Source organism: Pseudoliparis swirei, chromosome 10 (genome assembly GCF_029220125.1).
Source record: "Pseudoliparis swirei isolate HS2019 ecotype Mariana Trench chromosome 10, NWPU_hadal_v1, whole genome shotgun sequence".
NCBI lineage: Eukaryota > Metazoa > Chordata > Actinopteri > Perciformes > Liparidae > Pseudoliparis > Pseudoliparis swirei.
The window spans coordinates 4,306,093-4,327,348 of NC_079397.1; the positions used below are offsets into that span (position 1 = coordinate 4,306,093).

General features: G+C 44.4%; 2 protein-coding genes across 4 annotated transcripts in view; one reads left to right on the plus strand and one right to left on the minus strand.

Annotated features, from left to right (window-relative positions):
* bltp3b (bridge-like lipid transfer protein family member 3B) overlaps positions 1-14,466 on the minus strand; it is a 28,304-nt gene extending 13,838 nt beyond the window's left edge. For all 3 annotated transcript variants that reach the window (XM_056425018.1, XM_056425017.1, XM_056425019.1), the window contains exons 1-4: positions 14,131-14,466; positions 3,618-3,780; positions 1,574-1,612; positions 447-538 (exon numbers count right to left, since the gene is read on the minus strand). In XM_056425018.1, the coding sequence (XP_056280993.1) occupies positions 447-538; positions 1,574-1,612; positions 3,618-3,780; positions 14,131-14,174 (338 nt within the window). In that variant the 5' untranslated portion in view covers positions 14,175-14,466. The remainder of the gene's footprint in view (positions 1-446; positions 539-1,573; positions 1,613-3,617; positions 3,781-14,130) is intronic.
* Positions 14,467-17,838: 3,372 nt separating this feature from the next.
* ckap4 (cytoskeleton associated protein 4) lies at positions 17,839-21,165 on the plus strand (the record flags this gene model as incomplete). The annotated part of the gene is made up of 2 exons (XM_056425452.1): positions 17,839-18,318; positions 19,574-21,165. Coding segments are annotated over 2 exons (1,740 nt in total), but the record flags the coding sequence as incomplete, so codon positions are not given.
* Between the last annotated feature and the right edge of the window lie 91 nt (positions 21,166-21,256).

Here is a 21,256-nt window from a genome sequence, read left to right on the forward strand (position 1 = left end):
CATGCATTACGGCAGCCCATATGGTCGATAGGAGAAGATATTCCCAGTAAGGATTAAGGTTTAAGTCGGAGGTTAGCACATTTTCTATTGTGGTATCCTTTTTTAGGGCACAGTACTTTTCAAAACAGAATTTTAAGTACCACAGCAGCAAACTCAAATAAAAGTATCATAAACTATAAAACACCCTCTTTAAATGTGAACGTTTAGTGTACCGAGCGTCTGACTTGACTTGTGAAAGCAGTGATACGTAATAAAGAAAAGAAACTGCAATAATAAAAAGACAAAGTGTGCACTCTAAATGAGTTACTGTTGTGTGAATGAAAAACTCAAAAAGACAAAGTGTGAGCCATATTATCTAAATGAAGGCAAGGAAAGGAGATTTTTCCACAAATTAATATAATTAAATTACAACAACAACAAAAAGAAACAACCGCAGCAGCGCTCACCTTTGTCCTGATGCCGTCGCTATGGGAGACGGGCCGTTGGGGGGGCGGGGCTCGTCACAGGTACTCATCTCCATCACCACCTTATCCAGGGTCTGCAACCAAAGTCAGAGTTGGTATTAAACTATAAGTAGAATTAGATCCGAGTGGCCACGCAGGGTTAGTTGCGACTCTTGTGATCCAAACATTTTTAATAAATTCAGAGTGTTGGAAAGTCCGGAAGTCAAAATGTATTAATTAAAAAAATAGATGTTAGAATTTTCTAAATTTACAACATGTTCTTAATTTAATTAAATATTCTGCCTCATTCATATATGTCCATTTACAAATAAATAAAGCATTTTCACTGCAGTTAAAAAGTGGTCTCACCTCACATAATCCTGGCAAACTCAGCAATTTACTTAATTTTTCCCCTGTATATTTAGTATTGGTATTTAGTTTTTTTGTATTGTTATTGTGCTTTGTGTTTTATATTTATTTTCATTAATGCTCTGATGTGCACCGCTGCTGGGATTTTTGAAATGTCCCCACTGTGGGACAAATAAAGGAATATCATAGATCATACAGAGAGGAAGTTATATTCAACAAATAAAGTTGATGACATCACAATACAGTTAAAAACCAGAATAGAAGCTCTGGTGTTTGTTTTTATAAAAAACGATTTTCTGAGCTTTTGATTTAATATTCACAGTAACATCGTCACCTAGTCACTCCTGCTCCGTCTTAATGTCAGTCATCCAACGCGTTAGTCCGCTGAATACAACGTTAGAGTGTGGGTGGAGTTGATAAAATAGGTTATTATAATGCCTTCTTCTTTATTATTGTTATTATAATGCCCAATTATGAGGGTGAGGACGAGTTTCAGAAAAATGGGAGCTCATTTTCCTCGTTGTTTTTTCAGCAGCTTATGCTTTGGGAATTACAGCCACCTGGGGGACTGGGCCCAGCACGGCTGCCAACCTGACACCTGCGCCCTGCTCGGCGAGGCGGCCGCCATGGGGGAGACGCTGGAAGCCATGACACGGACACAAAGCAGGCTCCAGCAAAAAAAATAAAAAACTCAGCGGCCACGATGCAGAAAATGGTCGCCGTCGGTGACCTTTTGATTACGTGTCGTGGGTGAAACTTACCAAAGTGATGGGTTGAGTCTTCAGCTTGGTCCATGGTATCTGCGAATGAAGACAGAACAGCGGCTTAGCTTCTCAGGCTCACGGCACTCTGAACCGCTCAGCGAGCATTTGGCCTTTTAGTACTGAATTACCATTCGATTAATGAGACGTACTAAATCAAATTAAATGCTACGGAGTTAGAGAGTCAAACCAGCAGGCAGGTTAGCTCAGACATGAAGGAAGAAAAGAGAAATCAATGAGTCTAGACTGACAGGCCGTTTGTTCCATTCGGCTCCAGAGCTCCATTAATCCTCCACATGCCACCTCTCGATTCAAGTCTGTGTCAAATTATATAGCGAGAGAGATTAAACGCTCGTGTTCACTCGCAGAGCGACGCCCTCCGAGTGGTCGTGAATCGAGAATCAAGGATTTAGGGCTCAAATTGAATTGGGGACGTATTTTATTTGCCTCGGTTGCGTCATAGGAAATACAACGAACTGCCACTAGGGGGCGTTCGCTCAGAGCTGTCACTCTGGAGCTTTAGAAAAGAAACATTTACTGCAGTTTACACCAGAGGATGCGATTTTATTTCATTTCATTTGTCCGTGTCAGTTTATTAAAAAAAAAGAGGAGGTGAGAGTGTGCAACAGGAAGACGATAAGGGGACGAGTGAGGAAGTGAGATATACATCTGTTCTCGTTTTCTTTTTCCCCCTCTTCAACAGTAAAAGCTCCACAATGCAATTCAACAGCTCCGATGTTCACGGAGAAACCCGATGCGCCGCACGAGCTCGCCGACGGTGACGTGGGTGTTACGGACAGTGACGCAGCAAATATATATTTTAAAGCCAGCCGATGGAGAGAAAAGGTGACCAACAAAATGGAGATGCAGACAAGACGACGGGTGTGTGAAGAAAAAAGGGTTGAGACATTAAGAGCGGAAAAGAGAAGACACAAATTAGGTGGAGGGGAATACAAAAAGGTGGACTTTAGTCTGAATGAAGGAAATGGCTTCACGCTCCAGTCACTGTTTCCAGGGCGTGTCGGTCTACTCTCACTGCGCGTCGTGCGAAGACTCAATGGAAGCGTGCACAACAGGTGTTAACAGATTAATGGATGACAGACAACAGGTGTTAAGAGTTATCTTCACTGCATCTTGTTTCAGGTGGCGGCATCTGTGTACGTACAGAGGATGAATTATGTCAATCAGTTTTGTAGATTACTTTAAAGACGATTCGGTCAATATTGATTTTAACAATTACCTTCGAGAAATAAAAGATTTAAAACTAAAAATCTGACCTTTTTTGGGGGAAATATGCCGTAGATGAGAAGATTGATACGACTGGTTGAGTGTTAAATATGAGGCGCTTAGCTTAGCATAAGGACTGGGCACAGTGGGAAACCCTAAACACTTCTTTCTAATTTGTTTAATTACAAGGGCCGACGAGTAAAAACAACTATTTTCATTTTACAGAGGGTTACGTGCCGGACTATTTCTTGGCTCTGAGCAGTTGCCAGGCAACCAGCAAAGACGTTACTGCGTCAGGCCAAGAAAGAAAAAGAGATATAACATGTTAAATTGGACAGAGCGAAACTCGTCTTCTTTGCTAAACTAAACTATCAGGTTTCATTAGCTTCACAGTTGATGGGAGCGGTCACAATCTTCTCATCCAACTATCCGCCAGAGATCAATTAAGCGCATTTGATAATAATAATGGTTTTAGATCTATCCCTTTAACCCTCCTGTTACCTTTAGGGTCAATTTGACCCCATTCAATGTTTAACGTCGGTGTTCTTTGGGGTCAATTTGACCCCAGGCTGTTTTTCACTGTGTCAAACATATAAGAAATATCAACTTTATATATTTAAAGGGCTATTTAGGTCATCAACAAACAAACATAAAGTACCTCACACTTAAACTTGGGAAACAATATTAATTCTAATAATTTTCTGGAGGTTTTAATTGCTGGGGTCAAATTGACCCCGAGGGTAAAATATGTGAGTAAATGTGAAGGTAACAGGAGGGTTAAAAGGCTACAGAGTCGACACACAACGGGTTCCCTCACCCTGATGGCGGCCTTGTTGCATTCCACTCGGTTGATGGCGAGCCAGGTGGGCAGGTCCAGCAGACTCTGAAGGACCTCTTCATCCAGCTCCAGGTTGGTCAGCTGACCCTCCCCCTTCAGCGTGCTCAGGTTGATTTTGTCCGGCGACAAGTTCTTCGCAAACCTACGAGACAAACACAAGCTTTGAGCCCGGCGGTGTGCATGGAAACAAAGTTCTTGGCGAAGCGACGGGCCAAACAAAGCCCAGCTGTCAGGGTCGTGAACAGAGAGATTCCTGTCCAATGCAATGTCCAATGTTTGTCATTTGAATATCAGGCAATGTACATATTCAGCATTTTCTCAAGCAAGCAAGTTCATTTCAGAGAAAATTATATCCAAGAACAAAACCCACATCATTTTAATAACACTCAAAACTAAAATCCTATAATTTAAGGGTATACTTTGCTGGTGAGCTCATGATGCGACACAATTAACTCTGCGAGGATGGAAATAAATACTGCACACTCAAACCTTTAGAAAAGAGTGCTTTCCTCTCCGTTTCAGCTTTTTTTAACTGTACTCGTTTGCTTTGTTTTTATAGTTTCCTCTCAATGAGATAATAACAGGAGGAGGGACAGAAGGTTTTTATGAAGGAACAATATAGAGGCAGGGTTCTTACACATTTTGACCAATGGATTTCCATGACTTTAAACCAAATTTTCATGACCAAACTGAAACCTCGGTTTATACATGCGGAAGTGAGAACATTTAGTATTCCAAAATGAATTCCAAAGCATACAGTTTTCCTAAAATGAAACAAATGAATAAGACAATATTTTGATAAAAAGAATAAACATTTGTATACATATACGAATATCCCGACCGCTTCCCGAGCTATGGCCAGCGAACTTTCCAGCCAAGGTGCGTTCACTTGCAACGTGAAAAAATAATTGCGTCGTCTTACATTTTAAGCGTCTTTCTTTCAAAACATATTTATTATTTCAAAATCGGCGTAAATCAACATGTGAATCTAACAAATCTCCATGACTTTTCCAAAACTTTTGTGATTTAAGTTTTTTCCATGACTTTTCCAGGCCTGGAAATGACCATTTTAAAATTCCATGACTTTTCCAGGTTTTCCATGACCGTACGAGCCCCGTAGAGGATTTAAAATAGAGACGCAGATGAGATCGTGCAGTTGGAACAGCCTCAGTCTGACACGGTGTCATACGACAGTTCAGGATAAATGGCCTTTGTGAGATCCACGCTGGACAGAATACGTGTTCACAGAAAGGACGCCGTGAACTCGGCCTCGCTCTGCATCGGATGCAAATATACGGTCTGTGTGCGCTGAGGTGATTGTGTGTTTAGTCCATTTGCTCTCTTGCGTCAGTAAATATGCGAACACACAAACTCCGGTGTCCATGACCGAAGAGTTTTCTGCCCCCCACTCACAGTCTGATTATCGGTTAATAAGTTAGCGCAGTGGGCAGATACCGAATGGATTATGGACCCGTGAAATCTCAGCAGACCTGATGATATCTCTTGAAAACGGAGATAGTATTGATTTCACATTCTCTAGCCGCCAAGATCCACACAGCCTGGTTAGTAAGTAACTAATTTGTTTCCATAGGTAAATCATAACGTGTACATAGTGGCGGCTTTAGCTCAGTGGGGTAAGAGGGCCGTCCTGCAACCGCAGGGTTGCGGGTTCGATCCCCGCTCTCCCCATTAGTTGCAAGTCGAAGTGTCCTTGAGCAAGGCACTGAACCCCCAGTTGCTTCCCGGGCGCTTCACCGCAGCCCACTGCTCCTTAATAACTAAGGATGGGTTAAATGCAGAGAACTAATTTCCCCTTGGGGATTAATAAAAGTGTATATTCTATATTGACAGGCATTGACAAAAACAAAAAAAACGTACGAATGGAGGACCGTCCAAAGACCGAGGTCTGGAGGCTCCTCTGAGACGAGGAGTTGGACGGCCCCGCCCCGTACCCTTTAGCCCCGCCCCTCCCAACTACTACAGGCACACAAACAGTACACACACATGTGGATCAAAACATAAAATGTCGTACAAGCAACAACAAAACCCCAGAACAGGATAAAGAAGAGAAAAAGAAAACAAAGAAAAGAAACATAATAATAAAGGCAAATGTGAAGAACTGATAACTTAGAAAAATAATAGCACGAACATCAAGGTATGTTGTTACAACCCGGCTCTTAAGTTGTAGCAAAGATGGAAGATGGATATACAATTTAATTTAAATATCTTTCCTCTAGTGTTCAGGTTTGAAGTTGAAAACTGCCATTTGGTTTTGCAGTCATGCAACAATGCAGTGAAAATAACCAGATTCAAGAGACGGAGAACTAGAAATGCACCTGTCGGCTGCCAGCGGGTTTAAAGAAACGCACACTTACAGTACAAGTAGGCTACATCGGGTTATGAGCTTATCTCACACACACATTTACAGTTTGTGTAAATGGGTGCAGATCAAAGCTCAAGATTTTCACTGCCAACGCACATTACAGAGCGACGTGTTTGTCTTGGCCGGGAGACGACAGACCGACATTTAGTATTTTATTGCCCTTCTAACTTGGATATGCCGCGAGGAATGTGTGCAAACGGGCTCCAATCAGCGCTGGATTGGTATCGTTTGAAATACCTGATTTCAAGAACTGATTTTTTTTGTGGGTAAAGGAGTCTCATCTATTCAAAAGCTTATTTTGCAATTGCACGGTCAGCATCCGAGCCACCCGGAGACACCTGGACTTCTTAGTTTGTACCAAAAAGTGATGGAGGGGCAACACAGAGTCCAAAAACACAAAAACAGCTCCTTCACCTGAAGAAGTAAATATAACAATCAATGTGAGACCGATCACATGTCAACCGTCCCGAGCTTTTCGCTTCCCATATCAAATATAATAGCGAGACTCAGGATGCTTGCTGACAGAGTAGCAACCCGAAACCGGTGATCTCATTTCCATAAATCTATAACCAACACACCTTTACTTTGTGAGACGGCAACGCACCGTGACAGACTGAAAATAACCTGGAAATGTAGCTGGATTTAATGATCTGATCCGCTAAATAATGTGTTATTACCTTCGCATTGAAAATGCGGAAGGTTATGTTTTGATCGCTGTGTATTTGTATGCGTGTTATTCGCATAAGTCAAAAAGTGTTAAACTGAATCACATGACATTTGGTGGGATGATTGGTTATTATCCGGGGACCAGTTGCTTAGATTTTGGGATCGATCGGGTCAAAGGTCAAGGTCACGGTCATGAAAAGGTCAAAATCTTATTTGTATCCAATTGGCATGCAACTAATGCCAACATGTTCATAATTCAATGCCCAATCTTGTGATAGGCGAAGGTATGCGCTCTACCGAGTGCCCGTTCTAGTTTAGATGAGTGATTGGTTATCAATACAAAGCTAGAGGACCATTAAAAAGCGGCGATGTATGATGATGTCACTCTGTAACTCGATAGTTTCGGGCTTATGCGAGACAAACCGAGAATTTTTTCCCCATGAGCGACGCGTTGCGATCCTTTTACCCGTGTTTCACAGAGATTCAGTTTCTCAAATTCCTCTGAACACCTTCTCGTTCGTGTGACCCGTGAATTATTCAGCGGGGGCAGCAGAGGTAAACAGACTCGGTGGTACCGGGGAACGAGAACAACAAAACCTCTCGCTCGCGGACAAAAAAGACAAATAATATTCCGTGGACGTGCGCTCACACGGTCGGTCTCGGAGGCGGCCGTCGTCGTCTTGTAAGCAGTGAAATATTCATCCACGCTGCCGATCGAGTGTCGACCGGCTAGCGTCACTCATTACATCACATGTCATTTAGCAGACGCTTTTATCCAAAGCGACTTACAATAAGTGCATCAACCTAGAGTACAAACTAAGAACAAGAATACAGAAAGTAACATTTCCTCAACATAGTCGAACTACAAAAGTACCATAATAAGAGGCATTTAAGTGCCACTGAAGTGCTAATCTGTGTTTTAATCCAGATAGTCGGAGAAAGATGCGTTTTCAGTTTCACTCGCTCCTCATCTGGCAGCTCGGCCTCCCCCTGGCGCCGCGACCCCTCGCTTCCTCTCTCCCCTTCTTCTAAAAAGTCCCAACTGAACCAACACCGTCACAACGTGTTGATGCGTGTCTCGCTTCAAGGCTAAATGAGATCAATGACACAGGCGGACTCGTTAGTGAGAACCGCAGCAAGAGGCCGAGGGGATCGAGTTCACGCGCCGTCGTCATTTCCCCTTTCGTCCGCGGCTCTCTTGCCGTCGGCCGTTAGTCAGCAGGGCCGAGCTCACCGGGCCGAAGCCAGGCCCAGAAAGAAATCAGGACGAGCTGCCGGCTGGAGAGGGCTGCTCCGCCCCGTGAGACGGCACATGAACCAGTGAACGGTCAAAAGAATAAATGAAAAAGCCCAAATCCCTCCTGGTCTTAATTCATTCCTCATGGGCCGTCTCCTTTGTAAAGTGTGTGAATCAATTTGAAGACCACACACACACACACACACACACACACACACACACACACACACACACACACACACACACACACACACACACACACACACACACACACACACACACACACACACACACACACACACACACACACACACACACACACACACACACACACACACACACAAACACAAACAACCACACCCCCCACCCCCGGTGACATCAGCGCCAGCAGGAGACGAGCCGGAGGCAACGACTCAACACAGACGTCCAGCTTGTTGTAGCGACGCTAAAGAGACACGGACAACCGGACAGAACGGGACGAAATAGAGAGATCCTCTGGGATTTAGGAATGTTTTTCCATGAATAAAAAAGGAAGAGGGCTCTAATACCTCACCAGTCATTCCTGCCAGTGCTCATGAGACCGAGCGGCGGGCTTCGGCTCGGCGACGAGAATGAAGGATGTGACATTTAAAGCGGCCTCTAAATCCTTCACCCGCTCATTCAGTGTCAACCGCCGGGTGTCATGAGTATCGAGGGGCCGGACGTCGTTGGAGAGCAGTTGACAAAACCAACAGAAACACTCCAATGAGCAGACGAGATGCCCGTGGTGGTGAACGTGGCACTCGGACATCGAATGCCTTGAAAGTGTTCCTAAAATCACGCGCGTTTGTTTAACGTGACGGTGGCCGACCGACTTCACGCTCACGCTTTCTATGAAGCGAGTTCGTCAAACGTGACCCAATAGTGTTTATACTTCTTAATTTATTTGTATTGGCTTGTGGGAAAACAAATATGTCTTACCGTTGGAGGCCGGCAGCCCTGCAGTGTTGGCAGGCGGACTGCATAAAGTGTGGGTCTAAAAATAACTCTCCCCCCCCCCTCCATGCGCATTAACCTTTTATTTTGATTATCTGTTGCCGCCGTCTGCCATCATTACCCAGTATTCATTTTTAATAATTCCATCTTTGAGAATGATCTGTTGACGGTGGGTAAAGAACATTATCATCTGACTGTCTCGCTTATTTTATTTTTCAAAAGAGCAAATTCCAGGTTCCTTTATTGTCGTTTTATTGATGCATCTATAATTGTAAAAAGTGGTCACGGGTTGCTAAATGCCCACGCCGCTGGTTTGGTTTCAGTAACCCTGGGTAGGGAGGGGGACTTATCCTAACTTAAAGAAAGAAGTCTGCAGAGCATTCCCTGCAGTCCCTGAACACAACACGATCACTGAAGGTGCACGGAACATTTTAAACAACTCATTTCCTCTGGAATTCAAGTTGTCCTCGTTATGACGGTAACACCATCAAGTGAGTAAATAACACTGACGCTGCAAAATTAGAGTGGGGAAGTGAATAGGACATTTCCCCCTGACAAAATGCATATAATATGTGCACAAGATGATGATTAGTGTGTATTTGGTGGCTCTGATATTACACAACACTCAACAAAGAGATGTGCCAGAATATTTATAAAACTGCATTGTTTTATATACATGTATTGCAAGTTAAAACTTAATTTTCTTACATAATATATTGCTGGCAATGGAACGAGTAAACATCACACCAACATGTTGACGCCATCTCAACGTCTTTGCTTCTGGACGCCGCTGCTCTGATATTAGAGATCTTGGCAAAGTGTCCGTTGCCCGAAATGTGTTGACAGACAAAAACAGATCACGGCAGCGAGGACGATTAAAAACAGTGAGTCACCTCAGAAGTAATCATCAAAATGATTATATTAATTACTTTCTCGCCCACGTACCAGCACAAGTGCAAAAACACACAGCATCTACAGCTGTGCACAAACTCCTTCAAAACACCTACACACACGTCAACAATCCAACAACAACTACACCACGCAGGCAACCTGTCAAAGCAACACACGTCTATGTTGGCAGATAAGGCCCCAGAGTCCGGAATATTCTTGCATGAAGGAGAAAACTTGTCCGAGACGGCAGCAAAGGGGACGCCGGGGCCGGGAGGGACGCTGGTCAAATGCCACAAACAGAATTACACACACACACACACACACAGTGATGATCCACCCACAGCCGGACCCTCAGTCGTGACTCATGCCGTGATAGCCCTCCCACCACCAGTGAGCCGTAACATTGGAGATAATGAGTTCATCACTGCGGCGCACCGTCTCACTGCAGGACGGGACGAGGCTCATGGCGACAAACGGCAGAAATGAACTCGTCTCCCACGCCGCGACGGGCACCAAGCTTCAGAACGGACGCTTTTAGAAATGCGCTGCACACAACAGTGTTAGTTCCCAACGCCGGCCTCTCAATCCCCTGGTGCTCTAACTCCGCCCACTTGAGGTTATGTTTTGATCGCCGTGTATTTATTTATTTGTGTGCGTGTTACTCGCATAACTCAAAAAGTATTAAACCGAATCGCATGAAATTTGGCGGGATGATTGGTTATTATCCGGGGACCATTTGATTAGATTTTGGGATCGATCGGGTCAAAGATCATCATCTTCTTTTTACCATAGCACGGTCAATTTGTATCCAATTGGCATGCAACTAATGCCAACATGTTCATAATTCAATGCCCAATCTTGTGATATGCGAAGGTATGCGCTCTACGAGTGCCCGTTCTAGTTTAAAAATGTAATGGGTGAAATTCATGCGGGATCAGTTGGCCTACGATTTAAAATAACCAAACGCATCATTGTTCCGTCAATCAAAAGCGCTGAAAGCAGACCGACGAGATGAAAACGGAGTATTGGACCTGAACGCCTCGCTCGCGTTCGCCATGAACGAAGAAGAGGAGAGGCGGACAAGCCCATGAACTCTGTCCATTAGAAGCTAACAATGATCTTTTCCTCTATACACACGTTTGTCTCTTAACAGCTTTGCCGGATGCGCGCGAGTCAGACGTCCCTCCGCCGCTCAAAGATGTCCACATGTCTCTGGAAGTGAGGCTGTAGAGTACGCCGTCTGCGGTTTTGTGACAGTAATAAGTGGTCTGTGAATCAGGACGTACGATTACATCTGAGGACGAAGACATTTTGACGGAAATATAAACTCATGCGAGAAATGTTTGGCAGGAAAGGACAGGGAGAGGAATGGAAAGACGGAATAGCAAGTCAGAGGGAAGAAAGCTAGACGAAGCAATAGACCAGCCATCAAGAGCAAGTTTAAGTCTTATTCTTCGACACTTAAATTTAGCTCCTGTGTCAAATTATTTACCAGCTGAGCCTGTGACCCATCAACCTTCCTGGGAAAGCAAGACAAACCCTTTTGTAGGGAACACAGCAGAGACAATAAAGAGTCTGTTTGGCCATCCATCTGTATTTGCGTGAGTCTGTGTGAGCGCAACAGGATCCGTCTCGCCTGGCTGCGGGCCAGAGGCCTGTCGATAATCTGGACCCATCTGTAATGCAGACAAACACGCCGTGTCATCCAATCACCCCCGGGGGCTACCTGAGGCTGACACTCAGATAAGGAAACTGCAGAACAAATGTACGCCGACAACTCGTTCAACTTCATATTAAAAACGCCGGATAATAACCAATCATCCCACCAGATTTCATGCGATTCAAGAAGATCTTGACCTTTTCGTGACCTTGACCTTTGACCCGATCGATCCCAAAATCTAATCAAATGGTCCCCGGATAATAACCAATCATCCCACCAAATTTCATGCGATTCGGTCATGTGCAGGAACACTTATGCATCGCCGAGAGAAAGAGAGAGAGAGACAGAGAGACAATTGAGGATATGAAAGGTTTGAAGGAGAAAGCCTAAACACTATTAAAGTTTTGCCAAATCACAACAGAGTCGTCACAAAACACTTTTCTCACCGAGCGCTACGATCATTCTGCCTTTCCTCGTCGTGAACAAAAGCCGGTCCTCCTGCATACTGATATACATTTTTTAAAGTCTTCCGCGAGCTGAAAAATATAAAATGTGACAGTCACAGCTGTCACTTCTTTTACGGTCATGCGATCATGCGAGCGCTGCACATCTTGGCGTTTTTATTATTCTGTTGTAGGTCAGCGGCAGATTAGTGCAGCTCTGCCCCTGGAGCAGAACAAGGAAGTAGTGCATTGAAAGTCCCTTGAGGGACAGAGAAAAATAATAAATAATGCATGTAAAGACGTTCAAGCCGATGCCGCCCGTAAAAGCCAAATATAATAATATAAAAATGTGGGCTTCACACAGCAGTTGGTACCATCAAACAGACCCTGAACCAATATCAGGCTTCAATATCTCTGCTGACAACATGCTGTCAAGCGTGTTGGATTCAGGGGGCAGACTGACATTTAGAGGACTTTGTGCTTCCTGTGTTGCGTGTTGAGTGTCTATGTGACAGACAGGCAGAGTTCTGGAGAGAGAACAAACTAAACCAAGCCAAAGTGCCCTTGAGCAAGTCGGTGCAAACCCCGGACTTCACCTTCACCAACGGGTTACGGTCAAGTGAAGGTCTAGTTATCTCATCCATGTGGGTTTAATGTTGTGTGGTTAGCTCACTGAGGACTCTCTCTAGCGCTGACGATGTTTTACCAATCGGTTCAGCCTGCGACTGCAAGTGTTGAGGGATTAGCCCTTCACTCACTAGCTAACCCCCAGTGTCACAAGGGGGTTAGCTGGTGACCCTTGTGGTTAACTAGTGACCAGTGTCACTACCTAACCAAGCCCCCAGTGTCACTAGTTAACTCAGTGTCACCAGCTAACCCCCAGCGTCACTAGCTAACCTAACCCAAAGCGTCACTAGCTAACCTAACCCTCAGTGTCACTAGTTAGCTAACCGCAGTGTTACTAGGTAGCTAACCGCAGTGTTACTAGGTGACCCTCAGTGTTACTAGGTGAACCTTAGTGTTACTAGGTAACCCTCAGTGTCACTAGGTAGCTAACCGCAGTGTTACTAGGTGACCCTCAGTGTTACTAGGTAGCTAACCGCAGTGTTACTAGGTAACCCTCAGTGTTACTAGGTAGCTAACCGCAGTGTTACTAGGTAGCTAACCGCAGTGTTACTAGGTAACCCTCAGTGTTACTAGGTGAACCTTAGTGTTACTAGGTGAACATGTGTTACTAGGTAACCCTCAGTGTCACTAGGTAGCTAACCTTAGTGTTACTAGGTAACCCTCAGTGTCACTAGGTAGCTAACTTTAGTGTTACTAGGTAACCCTCAGTGTTACTAGGTAGCTAACCGCAGTGTTACTAGGTAGCTAACCGCAGTGTTACTAGGTGAACCTGTGTTACTAGGTAACCCGCAGTGTTACTAGGTAGCTAACCGCAGTGTTACTAGGTGAACCTGTGTTACTAGGTAACCCTCCGTGTCACTAGGTAGCTAACCGCAGTGTTACTAGGTAACCCTGTGTTACTAGGTAACCCTCAGTGTTACTAGGTAGCTAACCGCAGTGTTACTAGGTGACCCTCAGTGTTACTAGGTAACCCTCAGTGTCACTAGGTAGCTAACCGCAGTGTTACTAGGTGACCCTCAGTGTTACTAGGTGACCCTCAGTGTTACTAGGTAGCTAACCGCAGTGTTACTAGGTAACCCTCAGTGTCACTAGGTAGCTAACCGCAGTGTTACTAGGTAACCCTCAGTGTCACTAGGTAGCTAACCGCAGTGTTACTAGGTAACCCTCAGTGTTACTAGGTAACCCTCAGTGTTACTAGGTAACCCTCAGTGTCACTAGGTAGCTAACCGCAGTGTTACTAGGTGACCCTCAGTGTTACTAGGTAATCACAGTATTACTACGTCAACCCCCCCCCCCCCCCCGTGTTAGCACCGTGTTAGCTAGTTAGCTCGTGCCACTAGCCACGTCTCGGGTCAGTTAACATTACGTCAACTCGGAGCGCAGCGGACAGTCTGACAGGGACGCGCGCTAATTTATAAAAAGACAAAATGGGGGAAACATGTGAGAAAAACGACATTTGTTGGCGTTCGACTCGTTTTATAAACGTTAACATGATATTTAGGTGATAGCTAGCTAACGTCTGTCTGACAGTTTGAGTCCCCCCCCCCCCTCCCGTCGTCCTTTTTCGCTCCTCAACTTCCCCAAACGTCTGTTAACGCAGCTCGACTGACCTGGAGAGATGCTTCAGGATCTGCTTCTTGATGAGCCCGGCCATGGTCGCACAAATCCGATTATCCGGGTACGGGTTTCTGAGTTTAGCTGGCTAACCCGAGCGCTATCGAGGGTATAAACACACAAAACACGGATCAAATTCTCCTCCCCGTGTCGGTCTTCATCTTTAAACGGTGTTCCCGCTTCATTCTCCGGGAGATGAGAGAAGTGGAGGCGGAAGAAAACAGCATTCCAAGAGGTCCGAGCGACACGTTAGGCCATGTCGTGCTGATACACCGATAAAGCTCCAAAAAACGGTCCCTGGATCTCCGCAATATCACACAGCGAACACCTGGACAGCGAGTCGGACGGCGTCTGTTGTCACGGCGTGGAGGCGGGGTCGCGTCATGACGCGTTCAGGGTCCGCTGGAGAAACCCTGTTATCTTCTTCCCGAGGATGGGGGCTTCTTGCATTTATGAAGATGCTGGAGTAATTGTAATACCGTATATACGGGAGGGGGGAGTAATAGTTTAATTTACTGCAGATGCTGTCCTATTATTTCAGTTATGGTTTTTGTATAAATGAAATGTTAATTCCCGCTCACAATACAGCTGGAAATATAATCTGTTTCAGTTAAATTATGTTTAAACAGACACAACAAAATCAGTAATCATACGTCCTGATTCAAAATCAGTTTTAATGTATTTCCAAACGAATGCATATGTGTACTTTTGTGGGTTACATTGTTATCGGTCCTTTGTTGACATTAAATGGGGATTTAATCGCAACGTTTGCTCAGCAATACACTTTTACAAGCTACAATAAAAAAATTAAACAGTGAATAAATTATAATTGTTTTACATTGAATCATTGTTACACTTTGACATGAATCATTGTTACAGTTTGACATGAATCATTGTTACAGTTTGACATGAATCATTGTTACAGTTTGACATGAATCATTGTTACAGTTTGACATGAATCATTGTTACACTTTGACATGAATCATTGTTACAGTTTGATATGAATCATTGTTACAGTTTGACATGAATGATTGTTACAGTTTGACATGAATCATTGTTACAGTTTGACATGAATCATTGTTACAGTTTGACATGAATCATTGTTACAGTTTGACATGAATCATTGTTACAGTTTGACATGAATCATTGTTACAGTTTGACATGAATCATTGTTACAGTTTGACATGAATCATTGTTACACTTTGACATGAATCATTGTTACAGTTTGATATGAATCATTGTTACAGTTTGACATGAATCATTGTTACAGTTTGACATGAATCATTGTTACAGTTTGACATGAATCATTGTTACAGTTTGACATGAATCATTGTTACACTTTGACATGAATCATTGTTACAGTTTGATATGAATCATTGTTACAGTTTGACATGAATCATTGTTACAGTTTGATATGAATCATTGTTACAGTTTGACATGAATCATTGTTACAGTTTGACATGAATCATTGTTACAGTTTGACATGAATCATTGTTACAGTTTGACATGAATCATTGTTACAGTTTGACATGAATCATTGTTACAGTTTGACATGAATCATTGTTACACTTTGACATGAATCATTGTTACAGTTTGACATGAATCATTGTTACAGTTTGACATGAATCATTGTTACAGTTTGACATGAATCATTGTTACAGTTTGACATGAATCATTGTTACAGTTTGATATGAATCATTGTTACAGTTTGACATGAATACAGGGTCCTTACTCCATCGTGGGCATGGTTCCAGGGTGTAAAATGCTCTTTTAGGGACATCTGGTGTTCAAGTCGAGGAAGTTAATATCCTTCATATACATTCAAACAAGAATATACAAAGATAACTAATAAACGTATAAGAAATGTATTGTATATGTGTCCAACAATGCAAATGGTGGAAGTAATAATTATGAATGACCTAATAATACAATACATGTTATTGTAATATCACTGTTTGTTTTATTTGTTGCTCCAGGACAGATACAGAAGAACACCATGCCAACTGCAAATAGAAGTGAACATCAATAAACCTTGCACTGCTTTCACTTATATTAGATCCACTGTATATACTTAGATTCTATTTTTTACATTTTCATTTCCTTTATAATCCTGTCCTGGTATAATATTGTTATTGTATTGTATATATTGTAAACACGTTTGCTGCTGCTTCAAATACTTTTCTCCCAGGGGATAAATAAAGTACATATCTCATCTACTAAAACACATCTTTTCCGACTATATCTTGAATAAAAACAGATTAGCACTTCAGTGGCACTTGAATGGCTCTTAGTATTACTCATGGTATTACTTATGATATTACTTATGATATTACTCATGGTATTACTTAAGATATTACTCATGGTATTACTTATGATATTACTTATGATATTACTCATGGTATTACTTAAGATATTACTCATGGTATTACTTATATTACTTATGATATTACTTATGATATTACTCATGGTATTACTTATGATATTACTTATGATATTACTCATGGTATTACTTAAGATATTACGGTATTACTTATATTACTTATGATATTACTTATGATATTACTCATGGTAATACCTATGTTATTACTTATGGTATTGCTTATTGTATTACTTATGTTATTACTTATGGTATTATGGTATTACTTATGGTATATGGTATTACTTATGGTATATATCACTTATGGTATTACTTATGGTATTACTCATGGTATTAGTTATGATTTTAATTATGGTATTTTTTTAGTTTGGCTTTCTAGAAGAAATGCTACTTTCCTTATTCTTGTTGTTCTGAGTTTGTTCCCGTGGTTGAATTCACTTATTGTAAGTAGCTTTAGAGAAAAGCGTCAGATCAATGACATAATGTAATGTAATATCACTCTATTGAAAAGGTCCTATGAAAAGAACGTTGTGCAAACACAATCTAATGGACGTTTAAACACACACACATACACACACGCGCACACACACACACACACACACACACACACATCACATTATAATGATTAAAATACATGCGGTGAAGCTTTTGTTGTGTATCGGTGGTCCAATACAAGCTGTGACTCGGCTCTGGTGAGTCCGCCTGAGCTGGGATCTGAACCCATTGAGTCGTAACAGCAGCTGCAGCTGCCACGTATGAGAGGAGGAGTGAGCAGGAGAACAGCGGAGCCCCTCCCTGCGCCGCTGTGTCGGCCTAACCGGTCGGAGGACGTGTGCGACAGTCTTCGGTGCTTTGGATTCCATTACAGCATTTATGAGCGGAACACAAGTCACAATACACACTTATATATCAATACAATTGAATTATAGACATTTCAGACAACAATGCGCTGTTGTGAGGCTGCAGCGTGCTGTCCCGAGTTAGAGCATCCTTCATCCTTCAATTGACCGAAAGTTGCTTAACAAGTTAAATCAAGCGTTTTGTTCATGTGGAACATTATAAAACATCACTTAAGTTGCTTAAACTATATTTTAGTACATATTGTTGCACCGTGTTTCTACAGAAACGTCATTATTAAGAGAATAGAGGCGATTATAGTTCTGGTGTAGAAATAGAGCGTCACGAAAGTGCATTCATGTGTTCTGGTGTGTTCAGTCAGCTCAGTGGACCCACAGCCTGCAGTCTGACATGGGACAGCCCCCATCCGCATACCTCAACGCTAAAAAAGCACCGTGGAAAGACACGACGCGCTCACTGATACGCTGCTGGTCCGGCACTGGAGACGTTCCCCATCCACGACTTCACCACACCAGCAGCTCTCTCCTTTCTCTCTCTCTCTCTCTCTAACACACACACACACACACACGCACACACACACACTCCTGTTGCCGAGCTCCCATTGAAGATGAAAAACCGAAACAAGAACATCTCCAGCGAGAAGAGCCCATCCGCCGCCGCTCCTCCCGACGACGCGCCGAAGAAAAGCCCCAAGAGCGCGGCGGGCAACGCGTCGAGCGGCGGCGGCGGCGGCCCCGGGCCCCTGCAGGGGTCGAGCTCCGGGTCCGGGAGCTGCCTGGGCCTGGTGGCCACCGCGGTGTTTTACGTGGCGCTGTTAGGCGCCGCTGGATTCGCTGCTCTCCACGTCCAGCGGGTCGTGGAGGAGCTCAGGGAGACGGGCGCCGGGCACGCGGAGAGCGCGCGTCGCAGCGTGGAGCTGAGCGGCCAAATGGAGAGCGTCGTTCAACAGGTATGGAGGAGGCTCAATGCATGTCATTGTTTATGTCACAGGCATTACATACGTGTCCAGGTTGGACTGAATGTACTTTTGTTGGGGGGGAGGGGGAGGGGGGTTGGGTCGGTAAACTATAGTGATGGATTTGGGGAACTCCTCTTCCTCATAATAAACCTTCTTTCATTCAGAAAACAAAAAGTCAAAAATAAATGCAAGTTTCAGACCCCTGTGCAAATAAATGATTTGTTGTTTCATTGTTTTCTGTTTTATTTTTTGTCTGATCATCAGTCTGTTTGGAGGTCATAAAACAATGAACATAAAGTCCTATAAGTTATAATAAGTTCTGTACATCCGCTGCTTAACGACTCTTCTTATGCAAATGTAGGTGGGACTGTTTGTTGTGTAAGTTTACTCTGGCTGGGCCAATACGACCAAGTAACAACAAAGGTGTTTAAATATAAACACAAATAACAACACATAGTACGATTTCTTGCATCATCTTTATTAAAAGAAATGGAAATATTAAGTGGAACTTTTTGTTTAGACACTTTTTTCCCCAAAGGTCAAGAATGTATATTCCATGTTAATTTAAACTTTGGAAAATTCCCCAAACGTTTGAAAATATTACACTTATACTCAACATGGAACAAAATGTACATTTCATATGTTATTAAACATGTTTAGAAAGTGTAATAATTAAAAGTTTGAGGGCAAATTAAAAGTTGTGAAGTTCATTCTTGACCTTAGTAGTATTGTCAACTCAAGGTCCACTTATTGCATTTATAGTGAGCTTTCCATAAAATAAATGAACAGTAAATGATGCATATGAGTTGATTGATATCTTAAAAATAAAAATTAATAATAATTACAACTTCTAAACTATCCCAAATCTTTTTCTTCTTTCAAAAAAAATCTAATTTCTACTAAAGTTGGGAAAAAGCAGCCTGGACATTTTATTTTGAGGGCACTTCTAAGTTAAAAATAAATATATATATATATATATAAAAAAGGGGATTATAACTTCAGATCACTTTTCTTTCACCGATGAAGACCATGAGATGCTTTGAAAGTGTTTAATCTTATGAAAGTGTTTCATTTTTGAAATGCAAAATTGAGGCTTTTTGGTAAAAAAATGTTAAACTGCCATAACGAGACTTTTGCGAAACGTCTTTTTGCTCCTTCATGAGTAAAATAAACGCTAAAAAAACTCCAATCACATCTTACAAAGTGGTGTGTTGGACATGGAGTGACCGATGATGTCGTCCTTCAGGTGGAGTCTCTGAGCAGCGTGGTCGACGGGCTGGAGTCGTCACTGGGCATCACGCGGGTGGAGCTGGAGGCGGCGGTCGGCCGCATGAAGAGGGGCGAGGTGGAGACGAGGAAGGTGGAGGAGGCCCTCCAGAAGCTCCAGAACAACCTCCTGAGGGAGCTGTCGGAGGGCATGAACGAGGTGAAGGAGGCCCGAGAGAGGGACTTCTCCTCCCTGGAGAAGACCGTGGAGGAGCGGCTGGCCGAGGTGAGTCAGTCCATCGCGGCCAACGTGGCGGAGTTCACCGAAGCCCAGGGCGAAGCGCGGAGCCAGATGGCCGAGCTCGCCGCCCGCCTGGGCGACGCGGAAGACCCCGCGCTCATCAAGGAGGAGCTGTCGGCCATCGTCGGCGCCGTGGCGGAGATCACGGCGTCCCAACGGGCCTCCGACGCCTCGGCCGACTCCATCAGGGAACAGGTGGTCACCGTGAGGTCCGAGCTCCAGACTCGTAACCAGGAAGTGGCCTCGCTGTCTCAGGAAGTGGAATCGGTGAGGTCCGTGGTGCAGGAGTCCATCGGGCATCTCAGGCAGTCGCTGTCCGCCACCGAGGCCGACGTCCAGGCCCTGAAGGACGAGAGCGCGGCGCTGGGGAGCGGCGTGGAGCGGGCCGCCGACGCCGCCCGCAGCGCGGAGAAGCAGGCGCGGGAAGAGGCCGCGCAGGTCCAGAGGAGGTCGGAGGACCTGGAGGGCCGGGTCAAAACGTCGGAGGAGGCCGGAGACTCGCTGTCGGCGTCCGTGGCGGACATCGGCGCCAAAGTGGAGTCGCTGTTCGCCAAGAGCGACGCCCACGAGAGCGCTCTGGCCGCCCAGGGGCAGAACGTGGAGAAGGTCAAATCCGGCGTGGAGCAGGACGTGGAGGCGCTGAAAAGCGGCTTGGAGGAGCTCCAGTCCAACATGGCCACCCTGGCCAGCGCCCAGACCAAGCTGTCGTCGAAGGACTCCAGCATGGGTCAGCGGGCGGCGGCGCTGGAGGAGAGGCTCGCCGCCCTGGAGGTCAGCAGCGGCGGCAGCGTGAAGCCGGAGCAGCTGCAGGGTCTGAGGAGCGCGGTGGCCGGGTTGGAGGCCGAGGCGGCCAAGCTGGAGGGCCACGACCGGGCCATTTCGGCCCTTCAGAAAACCCTGCAGGAGACCACGGAGACGCTGGCCGGCTTATCCGAAGGCGGAGTCGGGACGGTGGAGTCGGCGGTCCTTGAGGATGCACCAACAAACATGAAAACATGACAATAACGATCCCTAAAAGTCTGTCGACTAAACCCACGCCCCCCCGCCCCGGTTTTCATGAAGAAGTGTTTGTCACACACCCGATGGTCACGGTGTTGCATCATCAAGTAGAGAAGTAGCCAATGAGGGGGCGTTAGGTCAAGAGGGGGGCAGAGCTGTAGCCTGCTGCTGATCTGTGAATTCAAACACACTCTTTCTGCACTGTAGTTCCTTTTCCTCTGATGTTTTGTTGTTGTTGTTGTTGTTTTTATACCAACCGGAATGCAATAATAAGCTTTTTTTGAGCACTCCTTTTTTTTACAAGAATAAAGAAAACCTCTTGTTGACATCCAGCTGTGAAGGAACCATTTCTTGCTGTGACATAACCGGTTACATCTATGATCCGGTGCCTCAGCTGCCTTCGCCGCGACGTCATGGCGGGAA